At 40.9% G+C, this 20,005-nt stretch overlaps 3 protein-coding genes and 1 long non-coding RNA gene across 11 annotated transcripts in view; 2 read left to right on the top strand and 2 right to left on the bottom strand.

The window, feature by feature from the left end:
* Positions 1–3: 3 nt before the first annotated feature.
* On the top strand, positions 4–3,376 carry LOC121700354. The gene is made up of 3 exons (XR_006027198.1): positions 4–153; positions 3,089–3,142; positions 3,259–3,376. It is a non-coding gene; the product is annotated as an uncharacterized LOC121700354 (long non-coding RNA).
* pms2 (PMS1 homolog 2, mismatch repair system component) lies at positions 1,354–18,843 on the bottom strand. Of its 2 annotated transcripts, XM_042083241.1 has the most exons (16): positions 18,387–18,843; positions 18,134–18,228; positions 6,228–6,367; positions 6,011–6,097; positions 5,817–5,919; positions 5,364–5,547; positions 5,020–5,187; positions 4,754–4,851; positions 4,477–4,576; positions 4,288–4,372; positions 4,026–4,172; positions 3,072–3,927; positions 2,670–2,837; positions 2,462–2,562; positions 2,205–2,374; positions 1,354–1,807 (listed from the first exon to the last, which is right to left on the bottom strand). In XM_042083241.1, the coding sequence occupies exons 1-16, from the start codon at positions 18,540–18,542 to the stop codon at positions 1,664–1,666; spliced, it is 2,802 nt and encodes a 933-aa protein (XP_041939175.1). In that variant the 5' UTR covers positions 18,543–18,843; the 3' UTR covers positions 1,354–1,663. The 2 variants fall into 2 exon arrangements, with proteins under 2 accessions (XP_041939175.1, XP_041939176.1); XM_042083242.1 differs by lacking the exons at positions 18,134–18,228; positions 18,387–18,843 and adding an exon at positions 6,588–7,574.
* eif2ak1 (eukaryotic translation initiation factor 2-alpha kinase 1) overlaps positions 7,734–20,005 on the top strand; it is a 31,249-nt gene continuing 18,977 nt past the window's right edge. For 6 of the 7 annotated variants that reach the window (XR_006027196.1, XR_006027197.1, XM_042083252.1 and 3 more), the window contains exons 1-11: positions 7,734–7,965; positions 8,657–8,824; positions 9,125–9,261; positions 9,519–9,562; positions 9,656–9,755; positions 9,851–9,931; positions 10,042–10,153; positions 10,309–10,357; positions 10,476–10,854; positions 11,185–11,296; positions 12,100–12,206. Coding sequence is in view for 5 of the 7 variants with exons in the window: in XM_042083252.1 (XP_041939186.1) it covers positions 7,734–7,965; positions 8,657–8,824; positions 9,125–9,261; positions 9,519–9,562; positions 9,656–9,755; positions 9,851–9,931; positions 10,042–10,153; positions 10,309–10,357; positions 10,476–10,854; positions 11,185–11,296; positions 12,100–12,206 (1,521 nt within the window). In the remaining 2 variants the exon portion in view is untranslated. Of the gene's footprint in view, positions 7,966–8,318; positions 8,458–8,656; positions 8,825–9,124; positions 9,262–9,518; positions 9,563–9,655; positions 9,756–9,850; positions 9,932–10,041; positions 10,154–10,308; positions 10,358–10,475; positions 10,855–11,184; positions 11,297–12,099; positions 12,207–20,005 lie in introns of those variants that run through there. The other variant, XM_042083251.1, reaches the window with a different exon arrangement.
* LOC121700352 (ankyrin repeat domain-containing protein 61-like) lies at positions 14,635–15,800 on the bottom strand. Its single transcript, XM_042083259.1, has one exon. The coding sequence runs from the start codon at positions 15,539–15,541 to the stop codon at positions 14,651–14,653; it is 891 nt and encodes a 296-aa protein (XP_041939193.1). The 5' UTR covers positions 15,542–15,800; the 3' UTR covers positions 14,635–14,650.

The raw sequence follows: 20,005 nt of genomic DNA, 5'->3' as shown, positions 1-20,005 counted from the left end.
TTTTATAGTGAGCATCCTGGTAGGGGCCATTGACAAATGACCTTTCGCGAAGTCCCGCCCCCCTTAGTTACTGTTGCTAAGTCCGACAGCTAAGACCGGAGTTGACTAGAACCAGAGAAGGAGACGGGCTCTGCTAGAACCTCAATGGTAGCTGTAAGTCTGTCTGTAAAAGTTACAACCTAAGAGGCTCTTTTACAGAGCCACGGACCTGATTTCAGTTAGAATCCGTTGAACAACTCCAGTATGCCATGGTGACACATGTATACAAATGAATATCTAGGTTTGTTGGGTGACAAACTTAGACGGGGGACAGTGGGACTCACTTATATTAATAGCTAGTTGTGCTAGATAGACTTGCATGCATATTGCTAGGGCACCGCGACCAGGGCATGTCATGTAAGGAACATGGTACTGCAAATAAACGGACTTTATGTGAGCGACTTCAACTTTATTAATTTATGGTGAATAAATGTTACACCAGAGAGGGTTAAAGCGTGTTTAGTAATCAAGGATCTTTGGTTACACTACTGTGCACAGCCCCATGCTTTTCTGACGAGGCGATGCTAGCACGTTAGCAGCGGTTAGCTAACTATGCTAACCTTAGTTGTCTACGAGTCTCCTCGAGTCTCAGTGACAATCATTTTATACATTATGCTGGCAGTGCTGAGAACAATAAACGATCTTGTTTATCTTACTTACATTGAGTTAACTGTTTGGCTTAATCCATAGATGTGGTGGAGCACTGTTTCATTGTGGTTTGCTAAGGAGTAAGCTTAACCCTTTGCTTAAAATAGGGGAGCTGGGAGGAGATAATTTAACCTAATTTAACATAATAACAAAAAAGCATAATCAAGATTGAAAGCCATTATTCTGTGTATCGGTGTTGCGTTAATCCCACACATGTCGTTTGGCCGTCCCTTTTCCATTTACATCACTATACAATCCCATAAAACCGGAAAAAATCACGGCTTCCAATGCATTTCTATCAATTGATCCTTGATTACTAGTGAACTCTTTGGTGAAGCTGTCGGACTTTATCTACATGTGCGGAGCTACTGGACTGCCATTGGCTCATCCGCGTTCGATGGGCGGGGCTTGCGATAGGGGAAGATGAAAATAACTGTAAACGATCTTTCACAATGTTGTAATTTAATAGTTACGAAACAAAACTGCAAATGTCTTTACATGAAAAATTGTCTTTAAAATTGACAAACATCATATGGGTAATTCAAGGCACAAGTCAACCGGGACCAGAAAATAATTTCTTTTTCGCCATAGACCGTTCAATTTTTTTTTAAAGATAGGTCCCATGGAGGCAAACGGAAGGGGCAGGACTTCACCACTCTATAGAAATGTTTTAAAATGTCTTTATTACACGTAGTTTAAAAGTACAAAACTACACTCAAGATAAACAAATTCTATTTAACATATGTACATTGAATAAATCTGCCAAATATTTGGCTATTGTGGGACTACGTGTTCAAACTGAACATTCCTGCACAATATAGGGTCATGCCACTATTAAAACAATTACTAGGATAGAGCTTTTAATGAAACCTGCACTTTACAAACACATTGTTCAAAAAGGCCTTTGCACAAAAGTATGTTAAAATGCACTTCAGTCTGAGGGGTTTTAATAAACAATACTAGTATTTCGGAAGTTTCAGTCCTGTGAAATAACGTCCAGATTTGCCAAGTGCCTCATGGTAGGTCGCCCATGAGGACAATTCCATGGTTGCGCAATCTCACTCATGTGTCCCACAAGTTTCTTCATCTCACTGATATTTAGAGCTGTGCCAATCATTACCTAACAGGAAGTAAGCAACATGTCAAAAAAACAAATCACACACTTGGAGCAGGCTCATGTTGCTCTACTGAAATGGCATAGTAATATACATTTTTGGCAACATATCACAACAAAGAGTGCATACAAGTAAATGGATGTATTTAAATAAATAATCATATCCATAGCTCTATCCATGAAACAAACTTCAAAAGAAATGTTAAAACTTAACAAGTGAAGACGAATTTGCTTAATATGAATTTAAAGAGACTGCAGCACAAATATGAAAAAAAAAAAACATCAATTGTTAAATGACTATATTGTGGCTTTCCCCAAATCATCCACATAATGGCATACTAATGTTGTAGGTGGTGCTTTACTCTATGCCTGAAGTCTCTACTTCTGTATCCTCCTCACTCACCGACTTGCGGCAAGCTCTGGACGCAAACATCTGCCTAACCCGGGAAGGCCGGCACATCACCCCTGGACTGTCACTCAGCATGAAGATGAGCTCCTCTATGTCATTCGGGCCAAAGGTCCAGTTCTTACTGGTGGGGAGGGACACCAGTTTCACCCTCTGCATGACTTGTGCTGGAAAAAAACAACAACATGATAACTTTGCAGAGAACATCAAAGAAAAGACAAACATAAAAACATCATGTGGCCTTGTGCTCCTACCGTCCTCATCAATCAGGAAGTCAAAGCCATTTTTCCGGAAGATTTCAAGGTTATCTATGAGCACCGTTTCACTGACAGCGGTAAGTTGAAGATTCTGTGGTCTGTGGAATGAAAGGAGACTTTTTTCAGTTCCTTTAAAAGCGATGAGACCAAACTTAGATTGTACTCTTAAAGGAATAAGACCATCAAAGATATATGAAACACTCACACTATGAGTTTCTGTCCTTGTAACACTGTGTGCTGCTGCAACATCTCAAAGTTGTACTTTTCATCAGTGGCATGCTGGTCCACTATGAAAAGGTCAGCATTCATTTTGGTGATGATGAAGCCAAGATTGAACTGCCCGATGATGTCCATCTTCTTAAACATGTCTTTGCTGACGAGAGAAGCCAGGGTTAATATTGTGTGGTTTAGCTTCCTATTGAAGAAACGCTCCTATTGATGTAGCACCCCCCCCCCCCTCAAATAAATACCCACTGTGTGCCCAGAAAGTACTTTTTTGTAAACGTAACTTTTGTGTACCATGCAGAAACACTGTGACATTTTCCAACATGCAGGACAGTCTGATACACATTGAAAAATATAAAACATTGTGTGTGTTGTTAAATACCTAATCTCTTTCTTCAGTTCATTCTCCGCAGACTGGTTCTCCCCTGGATTGATCTTTGCCCTGAAGCGCCGGTAAAGTAGCCCTCCATCTCCGTTCCCCTTCCTCTGTTCTTGAAGTCTCTGCATTCTTCCAGAGAGTTCCTTCATGCTGAATGGCAATGTCACGCTTTTCTTCTGAACTTTTGTAGGGGCATCAAGCTTATCAGTGGTGGAGGATGTGATGCTCCTGGAGTCTGAAGCTGAGCTTCCTGAGGAAGGGTCCTCATCTCGTTTGGCTTTCTTCGCCTCTGGGCTGGACGGACCTGAATGATGTGGTTCCTGGGTCATGTTTTCTGACACGGCACAGTCTACATTCACAAGCTCATCATCCACCTCAGTCTTAATACAGATGTCAGGTGAGTCTAACTCTGACTTGGTGTAACACAGGCTGTCTGGTGTTCCTGTGGTAGAACAATGATCTGACATACCAGAATCCACTTCGCTCTCTGAATGTCTGTCATACTTGTAGACATCAAGCACAGATCGCCTCTCAGAAGAGGACCTGAATGTATCTTTTGGACTGTATTTCAGTGGGGATGTCTTGCATGCTTTGAAAGAGGTAGTCTTTTCCGAGCAGCTGAAAAAAGACTGCATGGTCTTCTGAGTTGGACCACTGTGAACCTCTTTACAGTTACTCTTATTTGCTGTAGAGGCTGAAGACTGCTGATTGGAGAAGGCAGCTTTTAAGCCTGCTAAGTTGAGAGATGATGGCTTTGGGCTGGACAGAGCAGTTTCAGGAGCATCCTCTTTTACATCCTCTGAAACAGTGGTCTGGTGGCTTTCAGTAGCATGAGCTGATTCAGCCAATCTGCATACACCTGATAGAAAAGGATATATACTGTAATTATTTACTCATAAAATATGTAGTAAAATATACATATATTTTTTTAAATATAAGATTGATAGAAGTGCATACTGGGTGCAGGGTGGCTGACGAGGCTGATCTTGTTGACACCAGTTTCAAACATTGCAATCAGTGAACTCTTTAGGGTAGCCAGCAAAAGCTTCTCTTCTTGAAGGAAGATCTGGCGCTTGTCTGGTGTGACATTCACATCCACACATTCTAAAAAAGAGCAGAGGTCAACAGCTAAACCGACATCCTCAGCTATCAATAGTTCTTAACAATATTACCATAAAACTGTTTGTTTACTACTTAAGGAAATGAGACTCAGATTTACCTGAAGCAACGGTGATATTTAAAGCAACAAATGGATACTGATGTCTGTTGTACATATGATAAACTTCATTTACCAGCTTTGAGACCTGAAATGTAAACATGTAAGTCATTATAATGACATTAATATGTCATAAGGTGTTCAAATAAATAAGAATATGTTTAAAGAATGAATTTGTATGTTTGTAAGCACCTTTGTGGGGTCACAGGGTCTTTTGTTAATATAGAAAAACTGCCTATCTGTTGAACTCCTTCCCACACCATGGTCACCTCTGGATATAAAACCAGAGATGCTGCAATACAAGCATAGAAAGTCAGCTGTTTAAACAACAGTTTGCATTACATAAAACGACAATTCGCAAAAACATGTTTTAACCAATTGATGAGGAGATGATGTATTAGAAACTCATATCTACTTAAACTGAAAAGTAACATCCAATAGCACAATCCAAATTACAATCGAAACTCACGTGAAGAGTTCTTTGGGCATCTCTGTTCCACTGAGCCCATAGTCCTCCTTCACTGAGTCAGTCGGGGAGTGCTGCTGAAATGGAATCAGGGTCTGTAGCTGCAGAGGAAAGGCCAAGCCGCATTATACACCATAATTGTTTATCCTCACACAAACGTGCAAAGTCCAACATTTACTATTACTATTTAGTACATAATAGTACACAGAAAGGTAACTCTATTGAAGACAATGAATACATACACTGTCTTATTGGTCAAATCAGCTAACCTGTTTGGGTCCAAACACAGCTCCAATGTTGTCCTTCATGCTGTTACTTCCACTGGTGCAAAGCACAGTGTTGCGTTTGCCCTGACCCACCTGGTTTGTGCAGGTGATACGAACACCCGTGGAGATGATGCAGTAGGACTGCAGCACATGCATCATCTTTGCATATTCCTGAAAGCACACCAAGCAACCAAACAGTTGGTTGAGATCAAACCTAAAGTTAAACCAATTGCACATGAAACATTTGCTTTGAATTTAAAGGAATATTACAGACACACTCACAGAAAACCCCTGACACAGCCGTTGTTATCTCAGGCACGCACCCCTTTTCATGATAAACTTCATACCTTTTTAATGTTGCGTTGGAACTCTTTATGTCGAACAGGTAGAGTGTAAAAGAGCTGCTGCAGGCTGATTGTGGTGCCCTGCTGGCGGGGATGGGGCGATTGCTGGGCCAGGCGACCATTGTTGTCGAATACGAGCCGTGTGCCCACCTGGGCAGTTTTGTGACACGTCACCACAGTTATGTCACTGGCAGGAGAGGAAGCAAGAAGGAAGAGAATTTAAAACTCTACCACATATTTTTTTTTTTTTTACATTCTGTGACAAAGATGTTCAGACAGTGTCAGACAGCATTCATTCGTTCAATCATTCATTCATTCATGCCTTTCGTGTTCAGTGCCTTTTATTCTAAAATATATCGGCCGAATTGCCCAGATCTGGGTTGCCTAACTGGATGTACAAGCATCTTAAAGGCTTTAAACTGGGTATACTGTGAGGTCCTGCAGTCCAGCACACACCTGAGAGCACAGAGAGAGCTCAGGGCCTCCCCACGGAAACCAAAGGTCTCCACATGGATGAGGTCTGAGAAGTCGCGCAGCTTGGATGTGTGGTGCTTCAACGCTGTGAAAACAGTCAAAATTCAGTCAACTTACAAAATCTGCATTTCATTGGAAGCTATAAGAAATGTCTGGGATTGTTATCACTGTCTCACTTAGGCCTTCGAAATTTGCCTCCTCTACTCCACTGCCATTGTCTGATACCTCCACCAACTCCGCTCCATTTTCTTTCAGTTTGACCTCTGCAGAGACACGGGGATCAACAACACATAAGGTTTTAGGTAATATAAAACATCATTGGAAATTAACATTGAATATGTAATGGAACAGCTCTAGTCATTATAGCCACATTATGGTATTGTGGTTGCATACCGACATTGGTGGAACCTGCATCGATGCTGTTCTCTACCAACTCTTTTACAGCTGTGGCAAGAGTCAGAACAACTTGACCAGAGCAGATTTGGTGTACTGAATGTTTGTCAATTGCCTTGATGGCCCGAGCTGGCTCAGTGCTGTGGGAAGAGTGCAAAACACTCTATCAACATGTTAGCAAGTGGATGACTCACCCGTCTTCACACTTATATCTAATGAACACGGTGGTGTGTTGTCAACCTATATAAAGCTGTGGTTAACCTGCTGTTTACGTTATAATAGTCTTGTTTGTATCGTCAATCGGTTGGCAATGTATGCATGACATTGTATGCTCGCATTGTTGATATAAGCCTCACTTACCAGCTATCCATCATCCAGTTGTACAAATTCCAGACTGTCACTCGGGTTTTGGTGAGCAAGTTCTTGAGCAGGTGGTCAATTACACAAGGATTTGTGTTTGCGGTTTTGAACTGTAAACTAATGTTAACTGAATATGATAGTTCTCTAGTTTAGCATTAAGACTCAGTGATAGCTAAGCTATTAGTGAATACCTCCAAAATGCCTTGTGTATGCATGTTAAGACAGTTATTTGCCAAATTATCCTACGGTGTACTGTCGTTATAATACAAACGACTTTAGGAGCATTTCTAAGTGAAAAGCTCTGACTACTTCTTGATAGCTACATGCTATGGCAGCAACACTTGTGTTCCGCGCGCTAGTAAGCCAGTCTCGCGAGAGTTGTAAATCTAATTTTAGTAAGGTCACCAGTCTATAATTCTCACAGACAAGCAAGTTGCAAGATTGGAGGTTCCCTTGAGCTGTGCCATTGTCAACTTATTGGCTGCCATAGTCTTAAGAGTTTATAATGTTTGGAGTTGGGATATTGGGAGTTTGTAACTTCATTTCGCATAGTAATTTATTTAATTAGTATGAAGTTCAAAATGCATCCCTTTTCTATATTTATCAAGTGCAAATATTCTGCTGGCAATCCTTAGTTTATTGTTGCTTATTGGAACGAAAGCAAGTTTTACAAGATTTGAAACATTTCATCAAAGATCCTTAATATACTTTATCAACCGTCTCTGATTTCATCATCCCGCTGTGCATGTGACAATACGATCACGTATTTTAGGGATAGTGACTAAAGTTTGATTTACATAGAGAGACGAAAAAGGGGGATAAAAAAAAAAATACATCATTACATTATATAATTTCCTTATACTGCAGGTAAAACACATGACAAAGAATTGTTATTGTAACTTAAAAGAATAGATAACACATTATGTGTGATTTTCGGTTCTTGTTAATACATTTCTTTGGTGACACTCCCTGATTTGTCTACAGCCCAGACATGGCTAATCGTTGTAAGGGGTAGAAGTGGCCGATGTGTAAGCACAGAAATACTATTTCTATTACTCAAATAGTAATGTTACTAATTGAATTGTTTTATAAATTGCGAAAGCCTAAATGGTGAAGTAAGACAAAGCGCGTTTCTTCGTCAACCTTATGCTTTGTGGAGGGCCATATAGTCATATAGTCTATGAGTCAAACAGCATGTTCAACAGACGGGGCAAATTCGTTAACGTTAACAATATTGCGGAACATTCGAGTAGTGATAATGGTCGGACTACAGCCAACCCTTTCTTCCAGAGGACTTTAAGAACTTGTAGTAGAATTCAAGAGGCAAACCCACTGTGCCTAACTGATGATGATGACGACGAGGATGTTCAGTTTGACAGTAAGTAATGCTTGCACGTTGAACTATCGTAGTAGGCTAATAAGCTACTCTGGTCCAGTGCCTCTCCAGTTATTTTGAGCCTGTGTCAAGACATGCATCATAATTCATAATTTTTCTTAGAGCTTTAGCTCAGGACTTTGTATTAAGACTACTAGTAGGCTATATTAGTATTAGTCAGGTTACATCACATATCTAACTCACACCCCTTTTTGACAGGAGGATATGAGGTAGGCCTACTCTTTTTGGAGTGTTTCCCACCATGGTGTTCTCTTGGGCGTAGAGGTCTACGTTATGTTTTGTACAGATAAGCATACCGTAACCTAACCCACCCGTTTACACTGAAAACAGCCACCAGTGAGTTTATAGGAGGCTGACATGAGCCTGTGGTCTACTACTAACTTTTCTGAGTAGGAAGGTTGTCTGATGAAGTGTCAAAAATGAATCCAGAGAAAAGGGATATAGTTGCACTAATTGCTAAAGTTATTGCTGAAGGTATGAAAGTTCTTGTTGATTCATAAATATTTGTCTGACTTTACCACCATGAAACTGTACAGAATTTAGCATTGATGCTAAAGAAGCTTTGCGCTATGAAATGGATCATTCTGTCTGCTAAGCTAGCTGCTTGAGATTTGTCTTGCTTGTTTTTAGTTTTGTTGTTGTTAATTTTCTCCTCTCTCTTGGGTACATGAAGCTTCAGATTCAGAAAACAACTGTGAAGTACTGCTGGCAGGGAAACCGTACACGTCCATCCAAGAGTTTACATCTGCCGTCCCCAATCACCTTTTGCTCGGCTCCCTACTGGAACATTTGTGCCTTGTCTACGAGAGGGATCCCACTAGGTCACGTATGCTCTTTAAGGGTAAATATTCATTATGTTGTCCAGTTGTACACTACTGTGGAAATGTGAAAATGTCAATGCTTCATAAAGCTACTATCAATCTTAACTTTCTGCTAAGAAAAGCATTTTCTATGTTCATTTTTCTATTTTCTTTTGATGCCTCAACGGATTTCAACTTTTGGTCAAGGTTCCTCTGGGAAAGTTTAGGCTTTTTCTCTAAAGTGAAACAAATGAAAGAAAAGGACACCACACAGCCAAACTGGCCTGAGAATTGCTCTATTTCTGTCATTAACTGCTGTCTCATCTCACTCTTTTCCCCAGTGATTGGTCAGAGATTGGCTGGCATGAACCTCCTTTCCCCCCTTGCCATCAGTGATGAGTTCAGCACTGTGAGACTTCAGCACAACCGTGCCTTTACTGAGCTCTTCCGAGCAGCCACCTCCTCACTATTTCCTCAGGTGGGATGGCTCAACTTGTGTCCAATGGAATTGTTGCGCACACAAGAAATTGTGCCTGTTCAAATATACACAAATATATATTGAATCAAAATAGTCACATTACATGTTCACATAGTATTTGTGTTAGGGCACAATGTCAGTATTTCAGGCTTGTGCTGATTGTTTGTGTTGAATTGTTAAAATGTAGCTGCAAAGTTAACCTTAAGCCCGTCTGAATATCTGGACTAACCAGTATCTTACTTTCTCTCCACCTCCAGGATTGTAAACACCTTAGCACTGATCCTCAGAGTAATCTTTTAAGGTAAGAACAATGTTGTATGATGGCCATGTTGGTTTTAGGGAACTGTTTGTTTAGTAGTGTGTTTCTGATAGATTTTGTCTTTTCTAATCACAGACCAAAAGATGGCCTTTTCCAAGCACAAACTTCACGTTATCTTAGTGAATTTGAAGAGATCTCAGCTCTCGGCAAAGGTTCTTATGGGAAAGTCTTCAAGGTGTGGTTATGTTATATACTCTCATTAAGTTTATATGGTATAGCAGCATGTTGTTAGCTAAATTATATAATTGGATACACATCACTCTATTTCAGGTAACCAACAAGTTGGATGGACAGTGTTATGCTGTGAAGAAAATTCTCATCAGAAATGTTTCAAGAGATGACTGCATGAAGGTGCGTTTGTGTTTGAATTGACAGAAATAAAAACTTTTAATGACTCACATTTTTGAAGTAGGTACGCAGTGCTGTCGTTGAGTATAGTGTTTTTTTGACTGCGTTTTTAGGTTCTTAGAGAGGTGAAAGTATTGTCCAGTCTCCAGCACCCAAACATAGTAGGCTATCACACTGCATGGATGGAACATGTTCAGCCGGGAACAGACAGCAAGTTGCCTAAAGGTATACTCATTTGAATATTTTCTCTACACATATTGAATGAGACATCCTTAGCCTCTTCAGCATTTTTTTAACTAGAATATGATGCCAATGAATACAAAACTGAGTAAATATTTTAACTGTGCGCTTTTAACTTTTAATTTTCTTTTGTTTATCAGAGGCTAGATTGAAACCTGCCCTACCAGCCCTTGAAAGACCATCACTAAGGTATTGCTGTCGTAACTTTACTCCCCTTGATTAATTTATGGATATTTTTTGCTGTTCACCAATATCTTATAACTTCGTGCCACTGAATCACACAGAAATATTTCTCTGCACATTTCAGATATCCAGAGGACAGTAGTGGCAGCAGCAATGGCTCCTCGATTGTGTTTGAAAGCTCAGGGTGCCCCAGGGATTCCATGCCTGACGACACACACACATCGGGGAGCATTTCCCAGATAGACGGACCTACTGGAGGAGAGAGTTCCAAGGTCGTGTGTCCAAAAGTTACACGTTATCCCGACCACTTTGTCCCCTGCGTGTACCTCGGCCAGCCAGCCTCCACAGCTGCAGCCTTCCCCGTCATGGCGGCTGCCCCATCGTGCTGGGACAGCTCTGTGTTGTCGGAGGAGGACTTCAGTGGGCACAGAGTGGAGAGGAACAATAACTCTTACATCGATGTAGATAGCAGTCAGCAGTGGGCTGAGAGCCAACCACGGGAGGTAAGAATGGTTTGAGACACTGGTGTTCAGGGCTTAAAGTGTTCAGGCACTGTGCCTGAATTCAAGCATGTGCTGGTATGCTTAAGATTTGAAAATAGGCAATGAGACTACAGTATATATGACGTCCTCATAAATGTCTGATAACTTCAGGCACCGACATTTTCATTGCTTTAAGCCCTGGGTGTTTATTAGCTCGTTTTTTTCACCTGGTGGATATGATCAGTACTGGCAAAGTCATATAACATCATATAGCATGACACACATTTGTTGTTTCTGGTCTGACTTTGGTCTGTTTTCGTTTTTATTTGTGATATTCTGGGCATTTTGCAGGTGCAGTTCCACCTGCTGCTGTATATTCAGATGCAACTGTGTGAACGCTCCCTTAAGGATTGGATCCAGGAGAAGAATTCCAAACCCATAGAGGAGCTTACTCATGTTACAAGTAATTTGAATTTATAACTTCTGTGCCTTTACATGTAAATCTAAATGCTTTACGATATAAAACCTGTGTCCCTCAGGTAATGACTTTAACCAACGCACAGAAATGTCCTTAGAACAAGTGGATGTTAAAGTCATGAGATGTGAATGGACACTTGATGTATTACAGTTTTTCTCAGTTGCTTTGGTGCATTTCTCAAATCATCAATAACATTTGTACAGCAAGTGCATTTCTGCAAACAATTTGTGCAGACTGCACCACTCTCAAAAGCAAATATTTATGCCAATCAACAAGTCAGTGTCATCAGGTTACAGGTTACTGAGTCTCTGTCAGGAACACGATTTTATCAACAAGATTTCAGACAGCAGTTTACTCTGAAAGCATTTTGTAATGAAAAGGCTGCAGTTTTCCTTTGAGCGTTTATCAATTTCAGCAGTAAAAAGTCACACTTTAAGTTATACTGTATACTTTTACTTAGGGAAGGACTATTCAACAGAGAACCTGTATAATGTATTTTGGCTAGCATAACATTAACAACTGATAATGTAAAACAAACAGCACTCAATTGTATACAATCAGTTGCATAGATGTGTGCATTTGCTGTTTGTGAAAAATAACAAGAAATTGCTTTTATGATGTGCACAAGTGTGGAGATGAGGATGATGGATGAGCAATGATGAGCAAGAAGTTTGGAGAATTTCAGTTCTGATCTGAGAAATGCACCAAAGTGACTAAAAAAATCGTAACATTGTAATTAATGACGACTACATTAATTTGTTTTTGGTTAAACTAATTTCTCATTTCAGATGCACACAGATCCTTGGCCACAGAGCAACTGTTTCATATACTACGTAAAATTCTGGAAGGGGTACAATACATCCATTCTAGAGGAATTATGCACAGAGACCTCAAGGTAAGTCACTATCAGTTTTTTTTTTTATTGGCAAGCAAGTATCCAGTCCATCCATAAGAACTACATTGAGGTAGACTTTGAGTGAAATGTGAGGAAGTGTTTTAGGTGATCTAGTTTCAAAGAGACCTCAAAAAGTTTTGCTCAGTCATTATTGAAATGTCTTAAATTTGTGAAATCTGGAATCGTTAGAAAATATGAGGTGCTGTGTGAGAAACCAGAGCTTTGGGGCATGTTTGAGAAAGATGAACCCATGCTAGGGAAGGCTCCAGGTATGTCTTGGAAAGCTCGTGGGATGTTTGGTATACCTCCCTGAATGTTAGGGACACCTTGTGGAATGTTTGGCACACTTGGTGGAATGTGTTGGTGGTAGTGATGCACGATATATCGGCCGCCGATATAATATCGGCCAATATGGTCATTTTTTTACACATCGGTATCGGTCCGATGTCAAAATAGGGCCGATGTGAACAGGCCGATAATCATTCCTGTGTATTTGACGTGTGTGTAGCGATCCAAGCGTGTTATCTGTCTACACTGAATCCGTTAAATATGCCCTTCTATTGCATCATATTTCTTATTTAAAATAGCAGGGCAACAAGACTGACAGAAAGAAGACACTGCAGCATCTGACAAAAGTTCTTTCAAAACGTTGCGTTGTATCGCGCTGCTCGCGTTGCTTGCAGTCAAGTTGATGGCTGGCTTGCATGTCATGTCACGCCTAGCACATCTCTCGCGGTAGGCTAAATATAACTGTGTATCAGGCATAATGTAGTTATATGGTCGTAATAGGAATTTAATAGGGCTGTAACAATATGCGCTTCAAAACTGAAATCGCAACACTCATATCCACAAACCTGTGTCGCGGTGTGAAAAGGCAGAACCGACACACCCTTTCTAGTGTCTAGCAGTGCTTTGCAGCTTACGCGGCCGCATAAACAACACACATCTCCCGCTTTACTTGGCGGTAGCCTACGTTGCTTTCATTGTAGACTTTACCAAACAGTATAAACCCCCTGTTAACCTTTCCTGCTTTGTTTCAGACCGTAGTCAGAAACGCAGGGGAGATTCGTTATTCGAGGGCCGATGTTATAAGATAAAATAACGTTGGGGTCACGGTCCCATTTCTGATGAGCAAAATACACGAGCTGAACTTCATGGAGTTTTATTTCGGACAGTAACACCGCTCACACTGTGTACAGACTCCAACTTGAACTTCCACACTCTCTGCTCCAGTCGCATGCATACACTTCCACACTTTATCTCCCTCCTTCCCAGCTTCTTCCCACACACACACACACACGGAGCTCTCTTAAAGGAGCCGCAACACCATTTTACAACACCCCTCTCTTAGCCCCGCTCTCTCTCGCTCACTCAATGGACACGCGCGACTCGGCCAACGCAATCCAAGTAAAACATTACAATCGTGAAAGCAAGGACTCATAGAAGACGACTAGCTAAATTACTATTAAATCTGCTTAGCAACATTAGCATGCTGCACATATTTGTTTAAAACTCTTGGTTTCAAGTTGACAGATCATCTCAATACCAATGTTTCCCAAAAGTGCCTGTACCAAGGAGAACAAGTATTACCTTTAAACTTAAACACACATGGGGAAACTGAACAGTCCAATCAGTAGACTATGATAAGCTAGCCAACTATGCTACTATGCTACTTTGTTTACAATATTTCCAGGCTTCAACCACACAGCTGAATTAAAGAGGGAGAGTTGTAATATAAATAGTAGGCCTATAGTGTGCCATACCTACCTAGGCTAATCTGCATAAAGTGCTGTCATAAATATCAGACATTCAGTATTCTCTCTTTTTATATCAGGATATAAAATAATACAGATATATTCTATTATATTGTAATCCTCTGGTGTTCTAAGGTAGGCTATTGAAACGTTATTTAAAAAAATGCATTTTGGAAAATAGCTCTTTATTTGATTATCATAAGAATGTGTTTTCTATACAGATATATCGACATCGGTAAATATCGGTATCGGCCATAACAGCAAAATTAATATCGGTTATCGGTATCGGCCACAATTTTCACATCGGTGCATCACTAGTTGGTGGACAACATGTGGAATGTTTGGGACACCTTGTGGTATATTTGGGACATCTCGTCGCAGGTTTGGAACACCTCGTGTAGGGGGTGGGACACCTCGTGAAGTTAAATTCCGTAGGATATCGTGGAATTCTTGCTAAATGTTTGGAAAATCTGGTGGGGTGTTTGGGACATGTGCCGTAAAATCTTGTGGTGTATTTGGGACATTTAGTGGATAGTTAGGAAGATTTCGGGGAATATGCTGGAAATTTGGGGGATTGCTGGCAAAATTTGGTTGCGTATTTGAGTTTTGGTGGGTGTCAAACCGTGAAGGAGCATTTGGAAAATGTCGGGGGATGAAATTTGGATAGAACTGAAAACGAGGCAGTGGACTTTAATCATTCTTGTTAAAGTCTATTTCAAGTGGGCTTTCCCAGTAGTCAAAGATGAAGTCAATTGTTTTTGAAGGCAGCAACTCACTGAGTGTGGGTTTGTCATCCTCCCCATAGAGTTGGTATATTCTGATCTTACAGAGGCTCTGCAAGTCACGAGGCTGTGTTGCAAAATGCATCAATTGACATCTCTGCTGGGCATACTCAGGCAGCTCCAGGCATCTGGGGAGGAGATCTTGAGAGTTGGTTAGTTTTAAGGGCAAGGTGAGGTAGAGAAGTTTTCTCAGCAGTCGTGTGTTGCTCAGGTTTGGCTTGTGCTCCAGGAAAAGGAACAGGCAGGTCTCTCCACGTGTGGACAGCTTGTTGATATCTGCACCATAACGGAGGAGGGCGTCCACCACCACTTCCCTGCCCACACTGCAGGCCTCGTGGAGAGGTGTCCGACCTTCGAGGTTCACTGCATCTGGCTTCACACCACCCTCTAGTAATGCACTAACACAGCTAAGGCTGTTGCTCTGGGTGTCTGCAAAGCTGCTGGCCTCAGCCCGTACAGCCAGGTGCAGTGGGCTCTTACCAGATGACTCTACTGCTCTGTTAACATCTGCACCATGCTCAATGAGACAGGTGGTGATGTCGGTGTGGAGGACACCTGCTGCCATTTGCAGTGGAATCATGCCAATCATGTCCGCAAGGTTGACATTGGCACCACAGCTAGCCAGCATGCCCACTGCAGGAACGGCACCATACAGCACAGCAAGATGGAGGGCAGTTTGCTGGCTATCGTTGCTGACCCGGGCGTTCAGATCCACACCATGTTCACAGAGCACCCGCAGGCAGTCCTCAGCCCGTTGCTGCATGGTCTCCATGGTTAGCCGAAACTTTGAACGGGGCATGGGCCAAGCTGGCACAATGTTTGGCCAGTGAGTGATGACCAAATGTAGTGCATTGCGACCACGTTGGTCCCTAGGTAAATAGAGGGTTACTGTTAAACATCAACATCAGTGTTCATGACTATAAAGTCTATCAGTTTTATTGACCAAACAGGACAGGTCGATATCGTTTAGGCCAGGGATATTCAATTAATCTTCAGCGAGGTCCAGTTACGGAAAATTTCCTCAAGCAAAGGTCCGGAGCATCATAATGTTTAGGCTATGTATATGTATAATATATATACAGGGGCGGAGCCAGAGGGGTGGCTCCGGGTGGCACAGGCCACCCTTGAGATTCGATTGGCCATCCCAGGTGCCACCCCAAATCCTAGTCTACGATTGGCCATTAACATGGTGTAAGGCGGGACCTTTCTTGATGCACTTGCAGCAGTGTGAAGTGTCAGACGTCAGAAATGTAAGTGGCAAACACACTTGCCTTTATTGGCCTGCAGCACAATTGAACTGATGAACGAAAGGTTTCCCCGATCAGGAAATACTCCATAATACGCATAATATTTTATTTTATTTAGTTGGAAAAAAATGGCATCATATTTTGTATCAAAATACTTTATAGGTTTGTAGTTTAAAAATAGTGCCAAATTCTTTTGGTAAAACCAATAACCTACTTTTGGTGATGTGATTATAAAAGTGCAAAACAATGAATGCAGCACTGATGCTGACTTGTAATTTGCCCAGAGTTGTTGTGATCAGAATATTGAGATTCAGGCAGATAAGTTTCTTGAGAACTTTAGTCATCCAATTCAAACACATGGAAGTCATCCAATTCAAACACATGGAACCGGTTATGTGGTTGCCCTGCAAGAAGTTGCAGGGCTCTCCTCGCTCGTTTCAGGCTATCAGTCTCTTCCCCATATTGTAGGCTACTTGACTCACTGACTCGACTTTGCACAATGTTTGCACACATCCACAATACACTCCTTCATACCAACCTCAAGTTTCTTGAGAAAATAAACAAATAGACAAAAAAGCAGGTCAAATTATTGTAACAGCTACAAAAATAGATGGCCATAGAGTGGGGGAAACGTCTTGGATGAGTATATTTTGTATATCTTCATTTACAGTAATATAATAAAATTGATTATATTTTAATGTCCCCATGATGGAATTTGTTTTAGAACAGCATAGCCCAGTGACAGACAACTTAGATAATTAACTTGAATATGTTTGTATTACATGTTATTCAAATACAAAGACATTTTATGTGAGAGTAAGGTATGTGTGTTTTTTTGTCCTTCAATTTATGAGTATGGTGTTTGCATCTGGTTTCCCTAATGTATTTGTGCTAATTTCACATCTTGAGCCTGTTTCTGTTGATCTGGATGTTTTGCCTCATGCCACCCTCGAATCAGTGCCTCACTAGTGCCACCCTTGTTAAAAAGATCTAGAATCGCCACTGTGTATATATAATATTAGGATGGATGGATGGAGCCTAGTTGTAGATAGATAGATAGATAGATAGATACTTTATTGATCCCCAAGGGGAAATTCAAGAAGATTGTAGGCCTAGGCCTAATGTTTAATGTTAATGCAAGATAAGAGTGATTGGGGAGAAAAACTGAGTAGCCTTGGCTATTTTTAAGATCTTAACGTGAACTTAAAATAAAATTTCAGCTGAGACGTGGCTGGTTCCTTGAACCCATTAATCAGCAAGTTTAATTTATTTATTTATTTATTTATTTTTTATGTTGACCCGAAATCCTGGAAACCCAGGAACATCACGTTGTTGGGAAGTGAATACATGTCGGCTTAACTAGATTGTGGTGGATCAATCATATTGCCTTCTTAAATCGTAAAATATTCTGTGGTCTCAGTTCACTGTTGAATGGGCCTAGCCTACCCTATGCTTGCTCAATATACTTTGTCTAGTTAAGGTGCTTCAAATTGGCGCTTTTAAAAATCGCCTGTCTCAGAATAGAACAGGTCCAGGGCAATTCTGCGCAAAACTGTCACATCCATATTTAGCTTAGTTGGCGTTACGGACGTGACAGTTTTGCGTGGTATTGCCCCCGTATCGTTATATAAAGCTCTGTTGTCGCTGTCTAGCTTCCTCCTCTTTGAGCAATCGATGATATAACTCATCGTTCACTTAGATATCCATCTGATTGTTTCTCGTCCCGTCTCCTCTCCTCGCTCGTTTCAGGCTCTTCCCCATAGTAGGCTACTTTACTCACTGACTCGACTTTATCAGAATTCATAGATTTCACTGGCTGAGTAGCAGCAAGCGAAATGATGGTTCCTGAAGCTCCTGAAGTAAATGCTGTTATCCTAACCAACGAAACATTTAGCGCAGATTTGAAATCTTACGTTAAAATCTAAATTAGGTTATTATGGTCTGGGTCCGGATACGATCACGTCACGGTCCGGACTCGGACCGCGGTCCGCTATTTGATGATCCCTGGTTTAGGCTAAGTGTTAAGTAGGCTATGTTATGCTGAATGTTAACAACATTAAAATGACAACGTGGTTAAATTTTTACAATTGCCACTGGTTATTGATGTAGTGCAAGCAAATAAGGGCTATATGAGAAAGAGTTACCTCAGTTCAGGATCGGCACCGGCATCCAGAAGGATCTCCAGGCTTCGCACTTTTCTGTATGTAGCTGCAAGGTGGATAGGCAGGATGGCAAGTCCCTGCATGGTTAAAAATGTACATGGGAAAAACCAGGAACACTTTTGTGTGATGACAATAGTTATGTGTGCACAGTGCAACCTATTAAAACAAAAGTGTAGCCTTTTAAACACATACATGCGTTCTATGAAATAAAACAGATTGAATAACATTAGCCTACCTCATTAGCGAAATCAATCCGTTTTACATTGTTTAAAGGCAGACAGACAAGGTGCCTGTTTTCAGGGTTCTTTAGAAACTCAATTTTTTCTTTCATAATTGCTTTGTAAAATGTAACTGTAGACCGAATTCCATAGTTGGTGCCCTCGGTTGTCATCCTATGGCCATCGAAGATTCTTTGACGTTTTGAATGATGCGTAATTCGTCTATTTCATAGCATTTCTGTTTGTCTTCTCCAGACAATTAATTAACGATTCAGCTACGAAGGAAAGTATTCACATAGGCTTACTTTTCCCAAACAATATCACTCAAGTTCCCACGTAGTTCCCTCTTAATATTTTGTAATACTGGTACATCGTGCAACTTTACGTGCGTGTCGAGTAGGCAATTATGCTTAGCACTCGGTTATCTACCCCTTGCAGAAGTTGGGTGGCCCTCGGGATGATACACCCCACCACCACACACACACACACACACACCCAGTCACAGCTGCCAGAAAAACTTGGTAGACGTGTTCAAGTTGGTCTAGATTATTCACTTCCATCTCCTGAACAGTGAGATAAATAGTCTGACGACATCAAAAGAATCGATATAGACCTACATGCACACCATATTCTTGTTTTTAGCCTATCTTCACTATTATCCCAGACAGTGGCGCAAAAAGTGGGTATGCGCTATATGCGGCGCATAGGGGCGCAGCACCGTGGGGGCGCCAAAGCGATGGTAAAAATAATAATAATAATAATAATATATTTGGTATATTCTATATGTAGTTACTGTTGTACGTTTCTAAATCATTTCTGCATTTCCTCAATGTTAAATAACATTTTAGAGGACTAACAGGCTAGAGTAGGCGCCCTAGCCTATCTCATAAGATTCCATCATAGAATTTTGACATAGAAAAGGGAGTGGGGGCGCCGTGAGCGCTGAGTGAGCAGGTACGAGTAGTGAGTTTTCGTCTATGAAAGATGGATACAGCAAAAAAAGAAAGAGGGAAAATGAGATGGCATGTCAAGGGATGCACAGTAGTTAAATAAGTGGATGGTGAAAAGCAACAGGTAGGATTTAAAGTATGACGTCTGTGCTTGGAGGCTTGCAAATATTCATGTTAACAGACTAGCGTTTGCTAAGCATACCGATTGAAACATTAACCTATTCCATTAAGATAGCTAGGTGGCTACCATGCTCATACTGAACTTTTAATGGCAAACTGCAAACAGAAATGTCACGCTAGCAACAACTCATTACATGTTTCCATTTCCTAACAATCCTAATATTAATAGCTTAATATTGTGCTGATAATGTGGCAAACAAAGGCTAGAGTTGGATCAGCCTTATCCTTTGTGAACAACAGCTGGCAAAAGGACGTTATGAGAACCGTTTAGACTCTCTTAAAGTCTTAAAGTGACAATGCACCATTTGACAATACTTCAAGTTCAAATTGGCAGAATTTCTTAAAAAATAATAATTTACACTAATAAATGATGTAAATTATTGGCCTTTTGTTTTACTTTAGTTGTTTGTGGGTTTTTTTTGGGGGGGTGCCAATTTGTTGTTGCATACCCCTCAAAAAATGGGTAGCTGCGCCCCGATGATATCTTATTCCGATTACATATGGTA

This window comes from Alosa sapidissima, chromosome 24 (genome assembly GCF_018492685.1).
Source record: "Alosa sapidissima isolate fAloSap1 chromosome 24, fAloSap1.pri, whole genome shotgun sequence".
Taxonomy (NCBI): Eukaryota; Metazoa; Chordata; class Actinopteri; order Clupeiformes; family Clupeidae; genus Alosa; species Alosa sapidissima.
This window is presented reverse-complemented; position numbering and strand designations above follow the sequence as displayed.